At 41.1% G+C, this 22,255-nt stretch overlaps 2 protein-coding genes across 2 annotated transcripts in view; both read left to right on the forward strand.

Moving 5' to 3' along the window:
- The window catches only part of LOC114552326 (NACHT, LRR and PYD domains-containing protein 5-like), a 484,575-nt gene that overhangs the window by 303,432 nt on the left and 158,888 nt on the right, over positions 1 to 22,255 (forward strand). The window lies entirely within an intron of this gene.
- On the forward strand, positions 1,182 to 4,925 carry LOC114552338 (uncharacterized). The gene is made up of 6 exons (XM_028573029.1): positions 1,182 to 1,326; positions 1,573 to 1,617; positions 2,099 to 2,179; positions 2,255 to 2,451; positions 4,392 to 4,555; positions 4,825 to 4,925. The coding sequence occupies exons 1-6, from the start codon at positions 1,203 to 1,205 to the stop codon at positions 4,835 to 4,837; spliced, it is 624 nt and encodes a 207-aa protein (XP_028428830.1). The 5' UTR covers positions 1,182 to 1,202; the 3' UTR covers positions 4,838 to 4,925.

A 22,255-nucleotide genomic window follows, 5' to 3' on the forward strand; every position in this document is an offset into this window, starting at 1 on the left:
TATTTACAAACCATTAAACACAGAGGTACTGTTAATATGTTGCTGCTACATACGTGTTTCAGAATATTTTCAATGGCTAAATACTACAATATGTCTAAAATGGGGATAAATTGATAATAGGTTAAACACAGACACTTTGTTCTATCTATCTGTCTATCTAGTTATCTCTATGTCTGTCTAGCTGTTACCTAGTCATTAAAAAGGCTGATTTATGTTAACATGAATAACTGTTTATAGTATGACTGTCTTTTTAATTATTACTATATAATATGGATACTATTTAGCTACAGTCGTGTTTCAGGCAATTCTTGTGTATATTTTCAATAAAATAATACAGTTTATGTCTAAGATGGGGTTCATTTGCTATGGCAAACAGCATATAGAATTATTGTTAATAGATTAATATGTGAATAATACATTTTGATCTATCTATCTATCTATCTATCTATCTATCTATCTATCTATCTATCTATCTATCTATCTGTGCTGTTACTTAGTCATTACAAATGCTGATTGATGTTAAAATAAATAACTGTTTATGTAACAGTATGACTATATTTTGATTATTACTATATAATATACACTGTGTTTTGCTGTGCACAGGAGAAATGAAGAAGACAACCAACTTCTTTCCCGGAAAGACTATGGTGTCTTTCAGGAAGGGTCCATCAGGTCATCTGCGGCAGGATCCCTCTGACGAGGCCATGCGGATCAAAAAGAACCCTTCTCTTGAGGACAAGTCTCCCCTCAGAGACATGACCTTGTGAAGACCAATGCTCTCACTGTGGTCTTTGAGCGGGAGGGATGTGTCTGACCGACTGGAGGTGATGGGGAGTATGTGCTGCAGTTTGGCAAGTACAAGGGTAAATTGTTTAGGTGGCTCCTGGAAAATGATGTTGGCTACACCATCTACCTGATGAAAAAGGTAGAGGAGGAGGAGAGAGATGGGACCTTCAACCCTCAGGGACACAACAAGGACAGCCTGCTGTCATTTCTGGACTATGCCAGGAGCTTCCAGGAAATTAGGGACCTCAGGGAGTATCTAGCTTCCAGGCTGCCTGCGCCACCAGTGGCATCAGAGGGTGACAATACTGTCGGCTTTGGAGCCAGGGCAAAGGACACCTGGAGGCAGATCTGGGAGAGCAGGGCAGACGGATATGCTGCCTTCATCGTAGGGAGTAAAGTGCATCAAAAACAGCAAGATGTACAACCTGCAGCAGTACATCCTCAAGCAGCAGAGGGCTGAGTCTGGGGAGTCCTGTCCACCACCTGCAGGGGTCTCCACTACATCAGCTGCCCCTACACCGCCTACATCTAGCATTCTAGGTCAGTACACAAAAATATGCAAATACAGATGTTTAGTATTTTATGACCTGACACACAATAATTGTTATTGTTTAATCTTCTAGCGATGGAGGAAGACGAGGAGTTGGAGAGGGGATGCTGAATCTGTCTCCTGTAAATTTGCCACTGAACTAAGTAGGTGGAGATAGTTTAATTAACAGTGTTTTTTAAACTCTTACTGTTTACGATAGTACTGTAGTCTAATCTAGTAGTCACCTGTGCTTTCAGGACCAGCAGCAGTCTCCAGAGCCCCGGCTGTGTCTCCACCAACAGGTTTTTCTCCATCGGTGTAGAGGGAGGATTCTGTTCTCAGCAGAATCCTCCTGCTATTACTGTTCTCCTTCAACTAGTTTGTTATTTTGGCCGTGTTCAGGCCTGGTCTGATGCTTGTGTTCTCTTACTTTCCCACTAACCTAAGGAATTAACAGGTCAGCGAAGATGGTAAGTGTTTTCTTTTTTTTTGCATGCTTTTTCTCAGGCTGTCATTCAAGGATTTGGCATTTTCTTTTTGCCATGCCACATCTTTGAATGACAGGCAGTGTGCTTACTATATATTCATATTGTTTCTGTGCTTTACCTGTTTTCTTAAAAGCATTGTGTTTTGTCATTGCAAATAAATAGCAATTCAGAATTTAAGTTTTTTAGTTTTCAGTCTGTACTCACAGTTTGTTAGAGAGACAACAGGTAAAGACACATTCTGAAGCATGAACAGACTTGACTGTGGGAGGAAAATGACACTGAATTGTTTTTACAGCACACAGGACGGAGCCAACAGCGACGGTTTCCAGACCTGCTGAGCCTGATGACTCCTCTGGGATTGTTGCTTCTGTGAAAGGTTATTATTTGTTTTGTCTTACTTTAAACCATCATGAATGCCCTGAATGTTTTTGTGACCAAAATCTTCTTACAGCCAGGCTGAAGGCCCCGCTGCCAGCCCCTTCTACCTCCTCAGCTCAGATGATATGTGGACTTCAGCATGTGGAGCCAGGCTGTCGTCATGTTGTGTTAAATTGTGACAAGCACAGGGTACAGCCCAACATCCCAGCTGCTGTAGCTATGGAGACCGAGGATCACTGCCCTGCTGCTTTGGTGGCCACAGACTCTCAGGTAATCCAGATTACAGTTTTTCTCAATCTCTTTGGCACATTTACTGAACCAAATTTACAATTGTCAAAACTCTAAGTACAACTCTCACACCACATGGCACATTCAGCATTCCAATAATCTATGTGACCTATAAAAGGTGATTACTCAATCAAAATAATGAAATCCTGTTTTAAATGTAAATAATTCCATCAATGAATAACTAAGTGGCATCAAAACAATCATTATTAATTATTGCTTGGACCAACACAGTCAAAATGCAAAGACATCCTGTCTAATGACAGTGTAATCTGAAAGTGTGATAGTTGCCCACTATGGAATATTGTCCGAAGTCTAACATTTTATATTGAGGCAGCTGAATACTATTGATGTCAACAAAAACATTTTTAACAGAACATGTATCTTGTCATTGTGTGTACATACCAGCCATAGGAAATATACATAAAGAAAGCTTGTACAGAAAAAAAAATATATACAAAAAGCAAAACTATTAGGAACTGCTGTACAGTGCAGGTAAAAAGAAAAGAGGCTGCACTCTCCACCCAGCCTGTCATGCTCAGGCCATGGTTGATTAAAGTGTAATTGTTGCCCTTATCTCATTTGATCTTTCACTGGGCCGTCGCCTTTCCCCACACTCTAATGCCCTTTCCTCACCCCCTCAGCACCCCACACTCTAATGCCCTTTCCTCACCCCCTCAGCACCCCACACTCTAATGCCCTTTCCCCCTCAGCACCCCACACTCTAATGCCCCCTCACCCCCTCAGCACCCCACACTCTAATGCCCTTTCCTCACCCCCTCAGCACCCCACACTCTAATGCCCTTTCCTCACCCCTCAGCACCCCACCCCCCCCTCTAATGCCCTTTCCTCACCCCTCAGCACCCCACACTCTAATGCCCTTTCCTCACCCCTCACCCCCACTCTAATGCCCTTTCCTCACCCCCTCAGCACCCCACACTCTAATGCCCTTTCCTCACCCCCTTCCTCAATCCCCACACTCTAATGCCCTTTCCTCACCCCTCACACCCCACACTCTAATGCCCTTTCCTCAATGCCCTCCTCATCCCCTTCCCTTTCCTCACCCCCTCAGCACCCCACACTCTAATGCCCCCACCCCACACTCTAATGCCCTCACCCCCTCAGCACCCCACACTCTAATGCCCACCCACACTCTAATGCCCTTTCCTAAATCTCACCCCCTCAGCACCCCAATGCCCTCCTAAATGCCCTTTCCTCACCCCCTCAGCACCCCACACTCTAATGCCCTTTCCTCACCCCCTCAGCACCCCACACCCCACACTCTAATGCCCTTTCCTCACCCCCTCAGCACCCCACACTCTAATGCCCACCCCACACTCTAATGCCCTTTCCTCACCCCCTCAGCACCCACACTCTAATGCCCTTTCCTCACCCCCTCAGCACCCCACACTCTAATGCCCTTTCCTCACCCCCTCAGCACCCCACTCTAATGCCCTCTAATGCCCCTTTCACCCCCTCACCCCCCTTTCCTCACCCCCCTAAGCACCCCACACTCTAATGCCCTTTCCTTCCCCCTCACCCCTCTAATGCACCCCACACCCCACACACTCTAATGCCCTTTCCCTTCTTACATAGGGAGGCTGTTGCCCCAGTCTGTCTCCTGCATGCTCCATATTCTGCTCAGTCTGACACTTGCAGTGTTAATGTGTTTAAAATTGGAGGAAATTGAATTGTTCCTCATTTAGCTTACAACTTTTTAAAAAATGTCACATATCTATTATGTATCTTATGTGTGACAGGTTATTGTGATTGTTGGTTGCTCTATTTAGCATGTAGGGATTTACACAGTGAACATGTGTATAATTGCATTTGAGAGTAATATGACCCAATAGCAAATGAATGCAAACTATTTTGATCTGTAGACTTAAACTGACTAAATCACTATATGTGATGCTGTATTGCAGGAGACCAGTGAAGATCCAGTTGGAGTGGTGCTGATCACACAGCTGGAGTGGTCTTTCAGCAGGGCTCCGGTCCCAGCGGTCCCAGCACACAGCTGCTACCAGAGGCAGTCTTTCATGGATACAGGTCATTCAAATGACCTACCTACCATCCTCCTACAGACCAGGTAATGGTCAAGCTTAATAGGCTTAATAGGCTTAATAAGGTTGCATTAGTTATCAGTTACCCTATGCAAAATGTCAAGACTATGGGGGAATATAATATATAATAAATGTAGCAAATTGAACTGTTTTTTTAACTGAATTTATTTCAAATAACTCTTCACACAATCCACAAAAATTTTTTGATGCATGTTTTGTCCGAGTTTGGTAAGAAACTATATAATAAATATATGCTCCTGCCATTCTCAACCCTCCACCTGTTGCTCCGCACTAGGAGGAGTCTCTGAGCCGGTCTACAGTGGAGCGGATTGGGTCAGACATCCTGGTTAAACAACAACAACAACAACAACATCATCATCATCATCATCATCATCATCATCATCAGCAGCAGCAGCAGCAAAAAAAGATGACCAGGAACTGTTTAGCCTACAGTCAGCTGAAGTTGTAGATGGAGTCAGAGGAGAGGGCGAACAGGAAGTCAGCAGTGCAGCTTCCAACAGGTCGCCTGTGGAGGTTCAGGTCATCAACCCCTAAAGCCCTCAGATACTGTACATGACAGCTTCCCCGGGGTACCAGGGATATACATCTACTGCCCCTCCAGAGTGTTCTCCCCCTACAAGGCACAGGGCATGGGGAAGGAGATGACCTGGGGGGAGTTCAAACTGTCGGACTTCTATGAGGCTGAGAGACACAAAGATTCAAAGAGAAGACAGACAAATGGACTGCTGACCCACCAGACGACAAATATATCCTCTCACACGCACACACACACACACACACTCACGCACACAAGACACACCACTGGGCATTGTCAGGACTGTTTCTTCTGTTTTCATAGCCAAGCAATTATGATCTTTAGTTTAATTTAACTGTATTCACCTTCACTGGATGTCTGGTCTGATTCATCATCATCATCATCATCATCATCCTCACATAGTCTCTCAGCACCTTTACATACACTCTCGTGTGCCCTCCACGTGTGTAAATGTGTAATATTTTAATAATAAATTATTCCGTAAATGTATACCCATATTTAGTTGTTAATTTGTTTTATATATAACATTTGAATTATATAAATAAGCAATGTGTCAATGTCAGTTTTATTTTGTGTTTAAGAATGATGTTGTTCTTTATGAAATATCTTGGGAGCATTACTATGACTTATTGATATTTGATATTTGATTGAGGAAGTAAAAGTGATAGAAAATGAAATAAAATTATACGTATAAATATATACATTGCTTTGGAATTTTGTATCATTATATGGTAGTATACTATTCAATTCAACTTTTACCACTAGCAGCATGTAAAAGTATTATTGTCATGACCTTAAAATCACAAGGTCTTATCATATTGTTGCCACATAATTTTTCAGAAACATATTGAATTAAATTTAACATTAAATGGTTAAAAACTTTATATATAATTGTTTTGTGTAATACAGACATGCTGTAGCATAATATTCTGAACTAAATACAGGACAATGTTTTTGGGTAAGGGGGGATTCGAACCCTGTTCTTTTGGAGAGGCATCCGGTCAGGAAAAAATCTTTTTTTTCTTTTTTTCTTTTTTACGAGAAAGTCTTCTACACCTATACGCGACTGGCCTCGACGAGAAAGACGAGTCTAAACGGTCTAAACCTTTCTGTTATGGCAATGGTCTAAACGCCAAAATGAAAAAAAGTTACCCAAGCGGCTCAAATAAAAGAAAAAAGCGAAAAGACATGTTTTCGGGAGCAGCAGGACCTTCATCAGCTCTACTTTGGTACACAATGCATTCTCTGTTGATTAGTTGATTACATTTGCCTTCTGGTTGACAGCACAAAGGAGCGAGGAGAATAGAGAGGGAGAAGGGCAGAGAGAGCAAGATGAACAAGGGGAGAAAATGGCTAGGTAGCCTATAAGACATGTATATGGTAGGACTACTGTGTTTTATTTTCTCTTTTATTTGAAGATTATTTTCTAGTTGATTACAAAATGTTTTGTATGTGATTGTCAGTGATAGGACGGAGGGAAGGAGATAGAGGGAGAGAGGAGGATGGGGAGAGAGAGAGGAGGATGGAGAGAGAGTGGACAAAGAGAGGGACCTGGAAGAACCAGGTGAGAAAGTGGACATATATTATACGGGCAAAAACACTTAAAACATTCCATTCACATTATATTTACATATGCATTTCATGGAGGACTAGGCTCTTAAGAAAAAGAGATGTTGTGTTTTCCCCATCTGGTTCAGAGGCATTATTAGATTAGATGAAAAAGTAGAAAATTAACAGCAGAAAAAAACATGAATAATCTTGTCTAAAAATATGTTAAGGCTTATTTTACCATTCAAGGTATGTGCAGGGGTGTAGCTCCAAATGCTGCTATATATATATATATACATATATCCCAGCCAACATGTTTATGTGGGGCACATGTGTGTATAAAGTGGGCAGAATCATGGGCCCCGGGTGGGATTGTCAGATCACACCCATATGGGATAACCATATATATAATTATATATATATGTATATATGTATATATATATATATATATATATATATATATATATATATATATATATATATATATATATATATATATATATATATATATATATATATATATATATATATATATATATATATATATATATATATATATATAATTATATATCCGTGGGTTCCATGTTGGCTCCAAGCCAATCACCCATGTGGGTTTAAAGCAGGATTACTCCAGGTTTTAGATGGGCCCCAGCTGGGCAAGATATGCTTTAAAAAAATTCTAGTTGAGTACTGAGTACAGTTTGAATAAACATCCAACCTAGAGCTGCAACAGTTAATCAAAGAAATAAATTATTAATCACCAACCAGTTTGAGTCAGGCTCTCTCTAATTAAAAAATGGCCACATTCTCTGATTTCAACTTTTTATTCACGAATATTTTGCTGATAACAGACAAACTGATCAACAGATTCATTGGTAATGAAAATAATTGTTCCAGAAAAACAATGTAACAGTGTGTCAACGTTTTGTCGTGTAACTGAAGATATTTTAACAGTTTAACTGTAATTTTCTGCACTCACTCATATTCCACCACTGCTCAGTACCTTTTAATCTGGCCCTGGCTGTCTGGATGCCCTTCGTCCTCCTCTGTCTCTTGCCCCAGTGAGCCATTTCAACAGTGCCCTCTCTGCCTCCTGCTGGTTCACCAACGAATTCTTCTTAAGAGCCTCTGTCAAAAAAATGTGGTTGACAGTATGAGCTAACATTAAAAACATATTCTCTGTAAACACCATTTACAGTTAAACAATGGCCAACTTCAACCTTCCATATTGGCAACAGTATGAAGGATATGATGGATCATCGTTATGGGTTTTTAGCACAAGAAAATATTTATGAAGTACTTGAACTTAATAATACATTTTATTACTCCCTCATGATCATAATTAATAGGGTTGGGCATCGAGAATTTCAAATCTGATCATGGGATCCAAATTTAACATGCGCAAGTCTAGGTTTCCGTAGCGACCAGGTGCTTGTTGTGCTGCAGCCATGGAGCTCAGTAAGCGGAGCTCCAGCGTGGCTTTATTTTACGTTGATAAAGCCCCGTCACACTGCTACCCACCTTTTGAATCTAAATAAATCTTTCCTCTTATTTGTGAAATAAGCATGTGACCCGTTTCAACTCCACCCTCAAAGAATCAGAATCAAGAATCGATGAGAACCGGAATCAGAAGTAGGAATTGGAATCAGAATCGTTAAAATCCAAACGATGCCCAACCCTACTAATTAATATATAATAGCTTTGTGAGGTGTGTACACATTATCATAAAATGATGCACATTTTTTCACATTAAAATGCCAAAATGAACTAAAAGCAATAACTGATGAACGAGGCTTCAGTGGTACAATGCAGGCTTCAGATTTGAAATGCAAATGGAACCAGCATTATTTGGGTAAAACAAGTTATTATTTATATGTTGATTTAAGCTTATTTAGTATTAAAATAATTAGATGAGCAGTTTTCAAAATAGTGCAGTCCAGGACAAAGAGATTCCTTGCATTTTCCCTCTAATTTACTTTAAATTGAAAATGCCACGGTGCTCAATACCTTACTGGTGCGTAGTCAAAAAAAGAGATACACAGATACAGGGATTAAAGCAAGACAAAATAATTTCACTGAAAAAAGATGTCCGGCCATATCACCCTTTTTTTCTGCCGTAAAGGTCGACCTTTCCCACAGGTTTCCATGCTCTGCTCAGCCCAGCAGCTCTTCTGTTCTCTAACACAGCATTCAAGTTGTAAGAAGGCTTTAACCTACACAATCTAAATACTTTAGACCAAGAGCATTTTTAAAGGAACAGAGTGAACAGCTTTTCTATTGTCACTTTGCTTTTATGTAAAGTTTTCAATCGATTAAGCTTAAGACTTTTATAAAAAATAAACCATCTACTAACTGCTGAGAGGGAATCTAACATTATGATATAGTCTATCCAACTTAAAAAATAACATTTCTATTCTGCCCCTCAGCAGGTAGCATCTCTGTGCTTTTTCCTCCGGTTGATTCAGTAGCACACAATAGACTGTGCAGGTTAGGCTACAGGTTAAATTTAAGTTTACTTAAACTTACTTTACTTAACGACAATTATGAGATACTTGTACTTTACTTGAGTATTCCTATGTGATGCTACTTTATTTTTCCACTCCACTAAATCTCAGGCGGAAATATTGTACTTTCTACTCCACTACATTTATTTGACAGCTTTAGTTACTTTTCAGATGAAGATTTGACATAAAATATATTTTAATATTCTATTCTTTTGTTTAAATTCTCTGCTCTTTCCTTTTTTCTTTTTAAGATTTTCTATGCACTTGAAATGTGCTATATAAATAGTGTATTATTATTTAAAAACATTTGATACAATGGTATGATGCAGTAGTTGATAACTTACCCAAAGTATATATAAAGGGCCCAACACTAATGAAGAACATTCAAATCTCTCATGTTAGTTAGTGACACAAGCAAAAAATAAAATATACTTTAATAATATAACACTGCTGCACAATGAGTACTTTTACTTTTGTTATTTATGTACATTTTGCTGCTATACTAATGTATTTTTACTCTTGTAACATTTTGAATTCAGGACGTTTACTTAATTGAGTATTTTCAGACAGCAGTATGTTTCTGCTTTTACTTAAGAACATGGTTCAAAGTTAGCACCATCTACTAGCCAAATGCTGGTAAAATATGCAAGTGGCTGGTAGATTTGCTTCACTCATATGTCAAAACAACAACGGTAATCTATTGAGTGGCTCGTCAAATTTGAACATTCACTAGCCATTTGGCTGGTGGGAGAAGAAGTTCATCTTGAACCCTGCTTAAGTAGCCTAAAAAGGATCTGAGAAAGTGTTACTTTCACCACTCTGTGACTGAAATCCCTGCAGTGTGGTCAACGATCATCTCGGGGTTTAGTAGGAATGCTTCCATAGATCTCTTTTTTTGGGTCACGTTTCTCGTCAGACTCACATGTACTGTGTCGCAACTCGCATCACGTCGTCTTCCTGCACTTTTCTGAGAACAGGCCGGTGGGCGTAGCAGAAGTGGAGACAGGTTCCCCTCCTAGACAGTCTCTATAAGAAGAGACCAACAGAACCCGTGTCTCTGGACGGAGACCAGCGGAGGATATTAGAAGCACTTTCCCGGTGAGCGGCGCGCTGAGCGTTACTGAGCAGCCTCCAGCTGAGAGAGACCACGTAAACGGGATGTGAGCAACCGGTCTGAAAGCTGGAAGTCTTATGCAGGCATGAGAATGGGTCAGGGGTGAAAAAGGTGAGAAGGATATTACCCCTCTGGGGGGTCCGGGGCATGCTCCCCGGAGAAAAAGTTTAAATATTCCAGATTTTAAAGCATCAATCTGATGCATTTTGAGATGCATTGTTTGCCAACCAACAGTGTAATATTTCAATATGCACTCATTAAAGTTAATTTGACTGGCAAAACAATAATAAAAGTCATAATGTTTAAAGACTAAAACGTTTTGGATCAATTTTTACTTCTTCCAACCATATGTTAAATTAAGAGTCCATGTAGATTTACATGTTGCAATAATATCATAATCCTACAATGAATCATTGTGAAAACTAAACTTTACTACTTTGGCCAGGTCAGCATCAAAAGAGCGAATTAGTACATTCAAGATTTTGTCCATGTTGATATATAGCTGCTTTACTTACATTTATTAAAAACGTGGCCTTGTTGAGCTGCAGAAGCTCCCGGCTCCCTCAGTTTGAGACACCAAGTGCTAAACGGCTTCCCGTCTCCTCCCTTTTCTTCTTGTCCTCTATTCATGCCCAGCGCCATTTGTTTTAACTCCTTTCTCAACTAAAGCTGCCTCTATCTACCTCTATGGTATCTACATGCTCCAAGTATGAGAAACTTGGCCTCCGTTTATTTTAGCCGCGTTAACATTTCGGCAAAGACCCGCCCTACTTTGCATCTGATTGGCTAGAACTCGTTTCATTGGTTGGCAGTAGTGGTGCACGATATATCGGCCGCCGATATAATATCGGCCGATATGGTCATTTTTTTACACATCGGTATCGTTCCGATGTCTAAATAGGGCCGATGAATAGAGCCGATGTGAATCATTCCTGTGTGTTTGACGTGTGTAGGCTTAGATGTGCGTGTGTGAGAATTTAGATTTAAATCTGACCTGTGGAGGGCAGTAATACGCTTAACAGCGTCTATACTGCTGAAATCAGAAGAAGAAGAAGAAGAAGAAGGTGTGGGCGGGGATGTTGGTTTTTGCAGACGGAATCTGCGGCGAAGTGGGACACTGGAACCTTTAGTAGACCACCGGCTCTCGGTGGGCGGGGGAGAGACGAATGTTCGGAAGTAAGAGGTTGTTGTTCGGTTGCTGCGGCCCAACGTACAGGTTGGTTTGACCAGAGGGCAGCAGCGCCAGCCGGAGCGGGCAGCAGCGCCGGCCGGAGTGGGCAGCAGCGCCGGCGGAGCAGCAGCCGCCGGAGCGGGCAGCAGCGCCGGCCGGAGGGCAGCAGCAGCGCCGGCAGCAGCGTTGATCAGGGGGACATTCTCAGCGGGGAAACGCAAACGGGGGCTGGACCTAGCTAGGTGGAAAGCTAACGCTAGCCAGCCACCTGTTCCATCAATCCTGGTTGCAAGTGTCTGCTCATTAGACAACAAACTGGAGCACATCCAACTTAAACCAAACTCCCATCGCGACTTCAGAGACTGCTGTGTTGTTCTTGTTGTGGAAACATGTCGCCGGGTAAGAGAGGAGATTTTGTTAACACGGACTTGTGCAGAAATTAGCTGCTTGTATCCAACTAAATGCTAACTGCTGGGGAAGGTTGTGACTAGTAAATGCCCACCGTTCTACATTTCACGCAAATTTACAACTGTGTTTATAATCGGCTACATTTAGCTATTGCACACACACGTAAAGTCCAGCTAATGCATACTAGCATTAGCGCTTGGTTGGCTGTAAACACCTGTTTTAGTATGTCGTTTTTATATATTTTAAATGTGTAACCATTACAGCCACGGTGAAATGTTGTTTGGTGTATATGGTTGAAATGACAATAAAACACATTTGGGTTGAGTTGAATGCTGCCTCACTGTCGGTCTGTAGGTGGGCGTGGCTCGGGAGTAGAGTCTAAGCAGCGAAGCAAGTGCATTCTGGGATTTGGTGTCTTTCATCCATATGAGCAAAAACGCATTTTATGGCTTATCTCGGCCTAGAAGGCACCAATTTCTATAATTTCAAGGGTTAGGCCTAACCCTAAAGTACTTGGCAGTTACTGTACTTCCAGTTCAGACTGTAAAAGCCAGTGTCTGTTCAGTCCAGTTTGTTCTGGCTCCATTTTCACATTTTACCTCTTTCAATACTTTTGGCTTTGGCCATTTAAGGCCTACTACTGTACTTTAAAGTTTTGAACTGTTGTACAATGTTCACAGAATACAGTGACTTGGTCTCAAGTGAGTTAGATTTTTATTGTGAATACTCAGGGTTGGCTTATTCATAGTGTGAATTCAGGACACACTTGTATCCTTTTAAAAATGTATTTTTATATAAATATTTAGATTTTCTTCTGAAAATCTGATGACAGTCATATTTTGCACACAGGTAAAGGTGCCCAATATCAGTAATTTCTGAAAATAAATCACAAAAGTAAAAAAAAATGCCTTTTGGAAAATAGTTCCTTATTTGATTATCATAAAAAATGTTTTTCTATACAGAGATATCGACATCGGTAAATATCGGTATCGGCCATAACATCAATATTAATATCGGTTATCGGTATTGGCCACAAAACACGCTTCCCATGTGGGTTGTTGTTGAAGGAACCATATGGGGCCCAAGAAATGATACCCAGTTCCACCCCATGCCCACCCTGCCCACTTATATCCCCTATGGGGCCCTTAGAGTTGGCCCACATGGGCTTACCATGTGGGGCTCATGTTAGGTCACCCACATGGGGCCCACATAATAAGCATATTGCCTACTTCCATCCCATGCCCACTTTGCCCGCTCATATCCCATATGGGGCCCAGACAATTTGCCCAGTTCAAGCCCATGCCCACTTGGTACCCATGCAGCCCCTTTGTAACCCATATGGGGCCCACATGTACATGTTGGCTGGGATATATATATATATATATATATATATATATATATATATATATATATATATATATATATATATATATATATAGTCTCCAGCGCTAAACCCACCAAACTCCATTTAAAAAAACAGTACTTTAAGTGTGTATAGAGCCAGCATATTTTCACATGCAAATCAGTACCCTATGTGTTTATTTCAACCAAAACTAGAGTTTGTGATGGTTGAAAAAGTGTAGAGAAGACCAAAGACGATTTTATATAGTTATATTTGGTTTCTGTCGACTTTGATTGAAGTGTGTTTTATGATGCTAAAATGACTGTTTATTTACATGGAGTTTGGTAGGTTTTAGCCGCGCGAGCGTTAGCCATATAGAGCTAATACACCAGTTTTGCTTACATTTTTAAAACATACAGTCTTGTTTTAACGGTTAAGTGTTCTTTAAGTTTAGAGTCTTTACCCTTCAGAAGTAGATAGATGGAAGAATCAGTCTTCTGACGAAGTTTAATGAAGCGTCTGATTTAAAACCTCCGAGTCACAGGAGCAGCCAATGTTAGCTAGCCAGCTACATCTCCGTTAGCGCTAGCTAGCTAACGGTGTTCGTGCCAAAAATATCTTCCTGCAGAATTCCCCCCTGTCTTTACATCTAGCTAAATTTACCCCGACAACAGTATGCGAGTAGTTAAGATTACAGAAAAGTAAGTGGGACATCGTTCTGGACAGCTAGCACTGCTGGCTAATGTTAGCTTGCTGGGTCACTAGCTAACTGGCTACCGATACAGATGGAATCAAGGGGAAACTGCAGCTAGTTCATTAGAATGACATGAATAAACCTTACTGAACGTAACGTGAATAGGTGCACTCGTCACAGATCATTCTAACCAGTGATGTGTTTAACAATAACAACTACAACTCCCATAATTCCATGCAAGTTTCTCAACCTCCTTTGTCTAAAAATAAAATATCTTTCGCGGTTATAAAAAAAAAAAAGGTTTCATGGTTATTTCAGGATTCTCGTAAAGAAAAACTACTCTACCCACAATCCTTAGCGTAACATTAACGTCTCTGATTGGTGTAAACCTGTTGCCATGCAGATTTTGAGCCATGGGCAGAATAGACGATAAACGTTACAAATTAATTTCACTATAAACAAACTGAATTGCCAGGTTTCACTGGTTTATTTCTTCAAACATTTTGTTTAGATATTGATAATTAAATTATAAATTGATAAAATCATTTAAATATAACAGATTATTTTTTTTTGACATATAATTTGTATTTTTAAAGTCTTTTTTTTTTTTTTTTAACATATCTCACAAACATCTCACTAATTTTCAACATTGTGTTAAAAACACGAATCTGCCTGGAAGTGTGTTACAGTTAGCTAGCTAGCTAGCTTGAGCAGTTCATAATAGTACAGTTACCTTGAACCAAAGTCAAAGAGACAGATCCATCTACATGTAAAGTTTTAAGTCAAAGCCAAAAGTCAGAGTGTGTCATATCCTTTCCCCAGACTCTGTGATAGGTCAATAATAAACCCTGCCCCCCCCCCAAGGAAAGTCTCCATTTTCAAATCATAACATCTGTGTGTGTGTGTGTGTGTGTGTGTGTGTGTGTGTGTGTGTGTGTGTGTGTGTGTGTGTGTGTGTGTGTGTGTGTGTGTGTGTGTGTGTGTGTGTGTGTGTGTGTGTGTGTGTGTGTGTGTGTGTGTGTGTGTGTGTGTGTGTGTGTGTGTGTGTGTGTGTGTGTGTGTGTGTGTGTGTGTGTGTGTGTGTGTGTGTGTGTGTGTGTGTGTGTGTGTGTGTGTGTGTGTGTGTGTGTGTGTGTGTGTGTGTGTGTGTGTGTGTGTGTGTGTGTGTGTGTGTGTGTGTGTGTGTGTGTGTGTGTGTGTGTGTGTGTGTGTGTGTGTGTGTGTGTGTGTGTGTGTGTGTGTGTGTGTGTGTGTGTGTGTGTGTGTGTGTGTGTGTGTGTGTGTGTGTGTGTGTGTGTGTGTGTGTGTGTGTGTGTGGTGTGTGTGTGGTGTGTGTGGGTGTGTGTGTCTCTAGCGTTAAACCCACCACACTCCATTTAAAAATAGTACTTTTAGCGTGTATAGAGAACACATATATTTTCACGTGTAAAGCTGTAAACTATGTCTTTAATTCAACCAACACTAGAGTTGTGATGGTGGGAAAAGTGTAGAGAAGACCAAAAACGTCTTTTCATAGCTTTATTTTGTTTCTGTCAACTTTGAATGAAGTGTGTTTTACGATGCTTAAAGTACTGATTATTTACATGGAGTCTGGTGGTTTTACCGACACAAGCCTCAGCAATACAATATATATATGATTTGCTTAAATTTTAAATACATACAGTGTTGTTTTAATGGTGAAGTGTTAATTGTCTTGACCTTTTAGAGATATACCGTTTTAAAACCTATTTAAGACCTTTATGTTTACCAGAAACAGCTATGAAGTAGCTAGCGCTAAACACACCAGACTCCATTCAAAAAATAGTACTTTTAGCGTGAATAGAGCCAACACATTTTCACATGTAAATCGGTAAACTATGTGTTTATTTCAACCAACACTAGAGTTGTGATGGTTGGAAAAGTGTAGAGAAGACCAACAACGGCTTTTCATAGCTTTATTTTGTTTCTGTCGACTTTGAATGTAGTATATGAATATGAATGTATATGGAGTGTGATAAAAAGGAGACCTTGAAATTGTGGCGTTTATTGCGACGCAAGGAAAAATGTGGGTGCACCTAAATGTTGTGCTGGTGCACCTAAATAAAAAAAGTGAGGCGCACAGTGTGACCGAGGCAAGAAGTGAGTGTGGAGCCCTGCATGCATATTGTTCTCCCTAAACTACAGCACCACCTAGGACACCATTTGCACTCTGTATTTTGACTCTTCACTACACTCAGCAACGTTAGACTGTCTATTCATATATTTAGTTGTTACCTGATTTACTCTCGCATATCCTCCATTTACTTACCCCTCCCTTTGCCACAGATTTGTAATGCCTACTTAATCTGCACTTTATGTAGCCTATTGTATTATGTATTCTTGTTCTGTATTTAATGTAAAACTGTATGTTGTCCTGCACGCTTATGCTTTTCTTAGCCAGGTAGTCGTTGCAAATGAGAACCTGTCAGGTTAAATAAAAAGAATTGTTTTGTATGTAAATAATGTATAAAGAATGTGTAAACAGCATGTAAATAATTTAGTGTTTCCATATATTCTTAAACATCAAATTAAATATAACTGTTATATTCTTAATATTTTCTGTTGAAATGTGACTTTGATTTCTAAAACATTAGACGAACAATTAAAACTATTTTTTAGTCAAAATGATGCATCCTTTAATGTTTTGGTATGTGTAAGATCAACTGATTAATAACAACTGATTCAATAAATAACATCAAACACTTACAATACAAAATAACTAGAGTTCATCAACAGTAACACAGAAGGCTAAACTGATCGGTGAGATTGACCAGATTAGTGGAATTCAAGGTATGCATTCATATATGTGCCATAATAATATATATCTAATTTCTCTTTCATTTCTGCTATGAATGAGTCATCACGCCAAATTCTTTCCACAGTTAAACTTGATAGGGTATCCGTACCAAAGTCCCACCACGTCAGTCCTGTGATTTCCAGTTGGCCCTGAACCTGCCAGTAGTATTCATGTGAACGCCTCAGACTGGCCTGGCCTTCCTGCACCTGGAGGTGAGCAACCTGAGATGGATCATTGTTTGTGCTGCTCTTGGGTGGACAGTGATAGGACATGGGGGGATCCACGAGGGACAGACCCAAATTTAGATGGCATCAGCTCCATCTCAGAAATCCCATCCAATACAACAGCCATGAGAGGCCGGGGCTGCACCTGGCTTAATGTGCTTCCAGATGCCATCATATATGGATCTGGCAGTGGTCCTAGACAAAAGAGCAAAGAGATACACACGATTATTGGTCACACAAAAGAAAAGGCTTAACTACATTTACATTTTATTCATATATATATATATAGTACTAGAGAATGGAGTGTCTCCATTATAAGTACTAGTCAAAGTGTGGTAGGATGAGAAAGTGGTAGAGGAGGGAAGAGATGGAGGTAGAGAGAAGGGAGGGAAAGGAGGGAAGAGCACGGTAAGTGTGCGTCATGCATGTCAGGTTGTCAACAAAAGTGAGAGGAGGTATCCTTGGAAGAGATGTGTCTTCATGACTTTTTTGAAGACAGAGAGGGACATCCCCTGCTCTGGTGGCATTTGGCAGATCATTCCACCATCGTGCCACCACAAATGAAAATGGTATGGAATTAATAATTATGTTAGTCGTAACAAACAAAACGTAACTTACTCTCACAAAGCAACAATCAAACAGTTACCAAATGAATCACCTGTATATGCCTTGTCCAGTGTGGACCTCAGACCATTCTGGCCCACTGTTTTGGGCTTTTGCACCACCAGCTCCCTCACAGGCTCCGGATGGATTCCCTTACAAGTAAAAGACAAAAAGCAGTTACAGTCTGTAGTCACTACTGGGGTTGTTTTTATAATAATTTACAGTTGTTAAAGATATGCATCGGTTCTTAAATGATGACATGTTTATCACAAACCCACCTGTGTTCTTGGTCTGGGCCATCTTTGTAAGCCACTTGTGCAGGCCAGGGGGGACAGCCTGCAGACCCAGCTGTGAATAATGTGCCGTCTGGTAAAGGATGGCAGCTATGTGATCGCAGAATCCTTTACCAGCCGCACAACTGCAGGAGAAAGCATTCAGGTCGGCACTTTCTGCTGCAGTGATATCTAGACACAATAACACATGAAATAGGTTACACTGAAGTCATACTTATGCTGTTACAGCAATGTTCATAACAACATGAAACTGTAACCTTGGTAACTCAGTAGGGTGACCAGATGTGACCAGAGTGAATTGAGCAATTTAGTTCAACCTGGACTTTACATTGTGCTGGGACACAGCAGTTCAGTCTAGTATGTCCCCTGCTAAGGTAGAACAACATCTTATTATTGACATTATTTAGGCATCAAAAATAGGACATGTCGAGGAGAAACAGGAGGTCTGGTCCCCTACTTTCAGTAAAGAAATAGTGAGTGAAGAAAGAAGAGTGAACACACAAGAACGGGACACTTTTTGAACTTTTGCCAACCGGCATTCGGTCTGTAGTCAAACCTCCAGTTTGTGAGGCTCTTCGCTCTTCCTCATTGACCTGAAGCCTCTTCCTCTCACTACAACCTGTCCCTGGACTATATCTGATACTATAACCGCATGCAGCAAGAAAACATTACGTGTTATCTCACGTGAAAATACACAACTTCACTTCATCACGTTAAGTCACAACACAATGTCAGTAACATTTCACATTTACCTAGCTAGTACAGTTTCACCTAATTACTGGTTGTTATGTTATCTCATGCCATCTCACTTAAACACACACACACGACATATTCACCTCGATGTGTTAGACCTTATAAATTCACAACACCGAGCTAAGATTTACCATTACTTACTTTACAGTTAACGTTAGCACAGTTATAACCGTTGATATTGCTAAAAGCTAGCTAGCTATCGCTATTCCTTCTTTACTTACCTTGGTAATTGTGGATCAACTCTTGGTGGAAGAATTTATAACCTTTGTCCAGTTTGTTCCCTTTAGTGGACGAATGTATCTCCACACTCTTCACCAAAAAGAGAACGAGGAGCTCAAAGGAAGAAGGGCTGAACATGAAAGGTAGAGCAGGAGGTGGAACTTGAGAATGAAAGGAATGAAAGAAGTGAGAAATGAAAACACAAGAGAGGAGGTGATTGACCTGCTGAAGAAGGTGGCTCCGCTCTGGGCACAGAAGATGGAGGAGATGGTAGACAGGACTCCTCGAGTGGGGAGAAAGGAGGAGAAGAGAAGGAGACAGGTGATCATCCAGGTGCTGACACGGCAACACAGAGATGGGATCTGGAGGAGGACCAAGGAGTCGGAGGAGTGAGGAAGAAGAGAGGGATCGTTTCTCTGAAGATTTAACCACGGCTGAGAAACAGGAGAGAGAAGCTTTATGGACACAGATACAAGAAGGGAGGAGGGCCGGGAAGAAGGCTGACTCTCACGGGCCTTTGGATTCATTAATGGGCCGAAGATTTAGAAAGAACAGACATGACACTCAACAGGTGATAGAAGAGACTTCATACCAGAGAGGGGAACTCAATGGTTGGTGAGGAGGAACCTGGAAGACAATGTCTACACAACTCACACAGTGAAGGGTTATTATGGGATGGACTCACACAACTCACACAGTGAAGGGTTATTATGGGATGGACTCACACAGTGAAGGGAAGGGATGGACTCACACAGTGAAGGGGGATGGACTCATGGGATGGACTCACACAGTGAAGGGTTAGGGATTCACACAGTGATTATTATGGGATGGACTCAGCTCTGAAAGAGGAAAACATTGATTATAAATGGACTTTAATAACAATGTGATGATGTAATGATGGGATCACTGCCAGGGACCCTTTCTGTGATGGACTCCAGTTTGTAGTCCAGGTGAGGGGTCACGCAGTAGGATTTGGTTACCAAGGTTAGGGATGGCGCACTGGCATCCTGGCCGGCCAACCAGAGGCTGTCGGACAACGTTGAATGGTTATTCCTTCTGATGGACTCACACAGTGAAACACTGGTGGGACACAATAATAGATGGACACACTTAGAAACACACACTGGGACACAATGGGATGGACTCACACTGGGACACAATAATGAAACACTTCACACACACTGGGACACAATAATAGAAACACTGACACTGGGACACAATAATAGAAACACTGACACACTGGGAATAGGAACAATTCACACACTGGGAAACACACTGGGACACAAAACACCTCACACACTGGGACACAATAATAGAAACACTGAGACACACTGGGACACAATAATAGAAACACTGAGACACACTGGGACACAATAATAGAAACACTGAGACACACTGGGACACCACCTGACACTGGGACACAATAATACACACACTCACACACTGGGACACAATAATAGAAACACTGAGACACACTGGGACACAATAATAGAAACACTGAGACACACTGGGACACAATAATAGAAACACCTCACACACTGGGACACAATAATAGAAACACTGATGGGACACAATAATAGAAACACCTCACACACTGGGACACAATAACACACAATAATGGAAACACTGAGACACACACACAATAATAGAAACACTGGGGGACACAATAATAGGGAAACACCTGGGGACACAATAATAGAAACACTTGAAACACCTCACACACACTGGGACACAATAATGAGAAACACACAATAATAGAAACACCTCACACACTGGGACACAATAATAGAAACACTGAGACACACTGGGACACAATAATAGAAACACTGAGACACACTGGGACACAATAATAGAAACACTGAGACACACTGGGACACAATAATAGAAACACTGAGACACACTGGGACACAATAATAGAAACACTGAGACACACTGGGACACAATAATGGAAACACTGAGACACACTGGGACACAATAATAAACACTGAGACACACTGGGAGACACAGACTGGGACACAATAATAGAAACACTGGGACACAATAACAGAAACACTGAGACACACTGGGACACAATAATAGAAACACCTCACACACTGGGACACAATAATCACACTGGGACACAATAATAGAAACACTGAGACACTCACAATAATAGAAACACTGGGACACACCTCACAGGGACTGGGACACAATAATAGAAACACTGAGACACACTGGGACACAATAATAGACACTGGGACACTGAAACACTGACACACTGGGACACAATAATAGAAACACTGAGAACACTGGGACTGAGACACACTGGGACACACATAATAATAGAAACACTGAGACACACTGGGACACAATAATAGAAACACTGAGACACACTGGGACACAATAATAGAAACACTGAGACCCACTGGGACACAATAAGAGGAACAGCTGAGCAGGACTTAGTTGTTCATAGGTCTGATGAAGAGTCAGACATCTCTTCCAGGTTAGTGTAGTGCCGTGGTCTGTATGTGGTATCTGTAGATCCCACGGGCTCTGAGGAGACTCATTATTCTCTCTATCTAATCTGGATCAGCGCTGAAGGAGACCATGCGTCTGTAGCTGGGATAGTGGGGCCATCACAGAGGAACTGACATCACTGTTAAATTCTGAGTGATCCGTGAAACGTTTGGGGCAGCCTTCTGGAGATGACCCACTTGGTGCTGATGGTGATGAGCCTGGATGAATGTGGTCTGGTTTGTGATGTTAGAAATGTAAATGCTTCACCTTTCTCTGCTCTCCATTCTTCCTTGTGTCTTTATTCCACTTCCTCTGACCATCAGTGCATGATGTCCCTGTCTTTCCCTGTCTCACTGCATTCTCAACCTACATCAGAAAACTCTCCATTATATAATAGTTGTTAGTTGCAAACTAATGTTACAAAATACATTGAAACAACTAAAACTATGAAAAGAATGAAGACTTTACCTTGTAAAGTATTGCACCTGCATGGCTGTAAGATGGTCCTGGTCCAGCAACACATGAGGACCCAGCTGTTAGTATTCCACCTGACCATGAAACTAAGACCCAGGACCGGTGATGTGGGACTTTAAGGCTCTGACTAGGCTCTATGTCTGCTCTAACGTAGACTAGGTTGGGTCCTGTTAACATATGTTCATTATGTCCTCAGTTGTATGTGATGTCATCTAATGCTGTACTGTTCTGTATGGTGTATGTGTTGATGCCACAGGGAAGCACTAAGCTGCAGGCTATAGAGGACACGTCTGCCTCATTAAGTTTGTCCCAGCTGATTTGCCGTAGTTAACTTAGAAGCTGTCTGAGCGTGAGACTGATGTGTCTGCAGCTCAGAGATAAATATGCCAAGAACAGATAAAGATGATTCATCTCTATCAGCCACTCTTTTCCTCTGAATGCAGCGTTAGCTGCACCAATAGTGGAGCAGAACCTAACATGTCCCGCCTCCTTTATTAAAACATGAATGACAT

The sequence above is a fragment of the Perca flavescens genome, chromosome 3 (assembly GCF_004354835.1).
Source record: "Perca flavescens isolate YP-PL-M2 chromosome 3, PFLA_1.0, whole genome shotgun sequence".
Taxonomy (NCBI): Eukaryota; Metazoa; Chordata; class Actinopteri; order Perciformes; family Percidae; genus Perca; species Perca flavescens.

Bases quoted from the DNA above. Each gene is read 5' to 3' on its own strand.
- LOC114552338 (XM_028573029.1), top strand. From the start codon at position 1,203: ATGTACAACCTGCAGCAGTACATCCTCAAGCAGCAGAGGGCTGAGTCT. The intron at 2,180-2,254 runs GTTATTATTTGT...ATCTTCTTACAG, and splicing joins GATTGTTGCTTCTGTGAAAG to CCAGGCTGAAGGCCCCGCTG. The intron at 2,452-4,391 runs GTAATCCAGATT...GCTGTATTGCAG, and splicing joins TGGTGGCCACAGACTCTCAG to GAGACCAGTGAAGATCCAGT.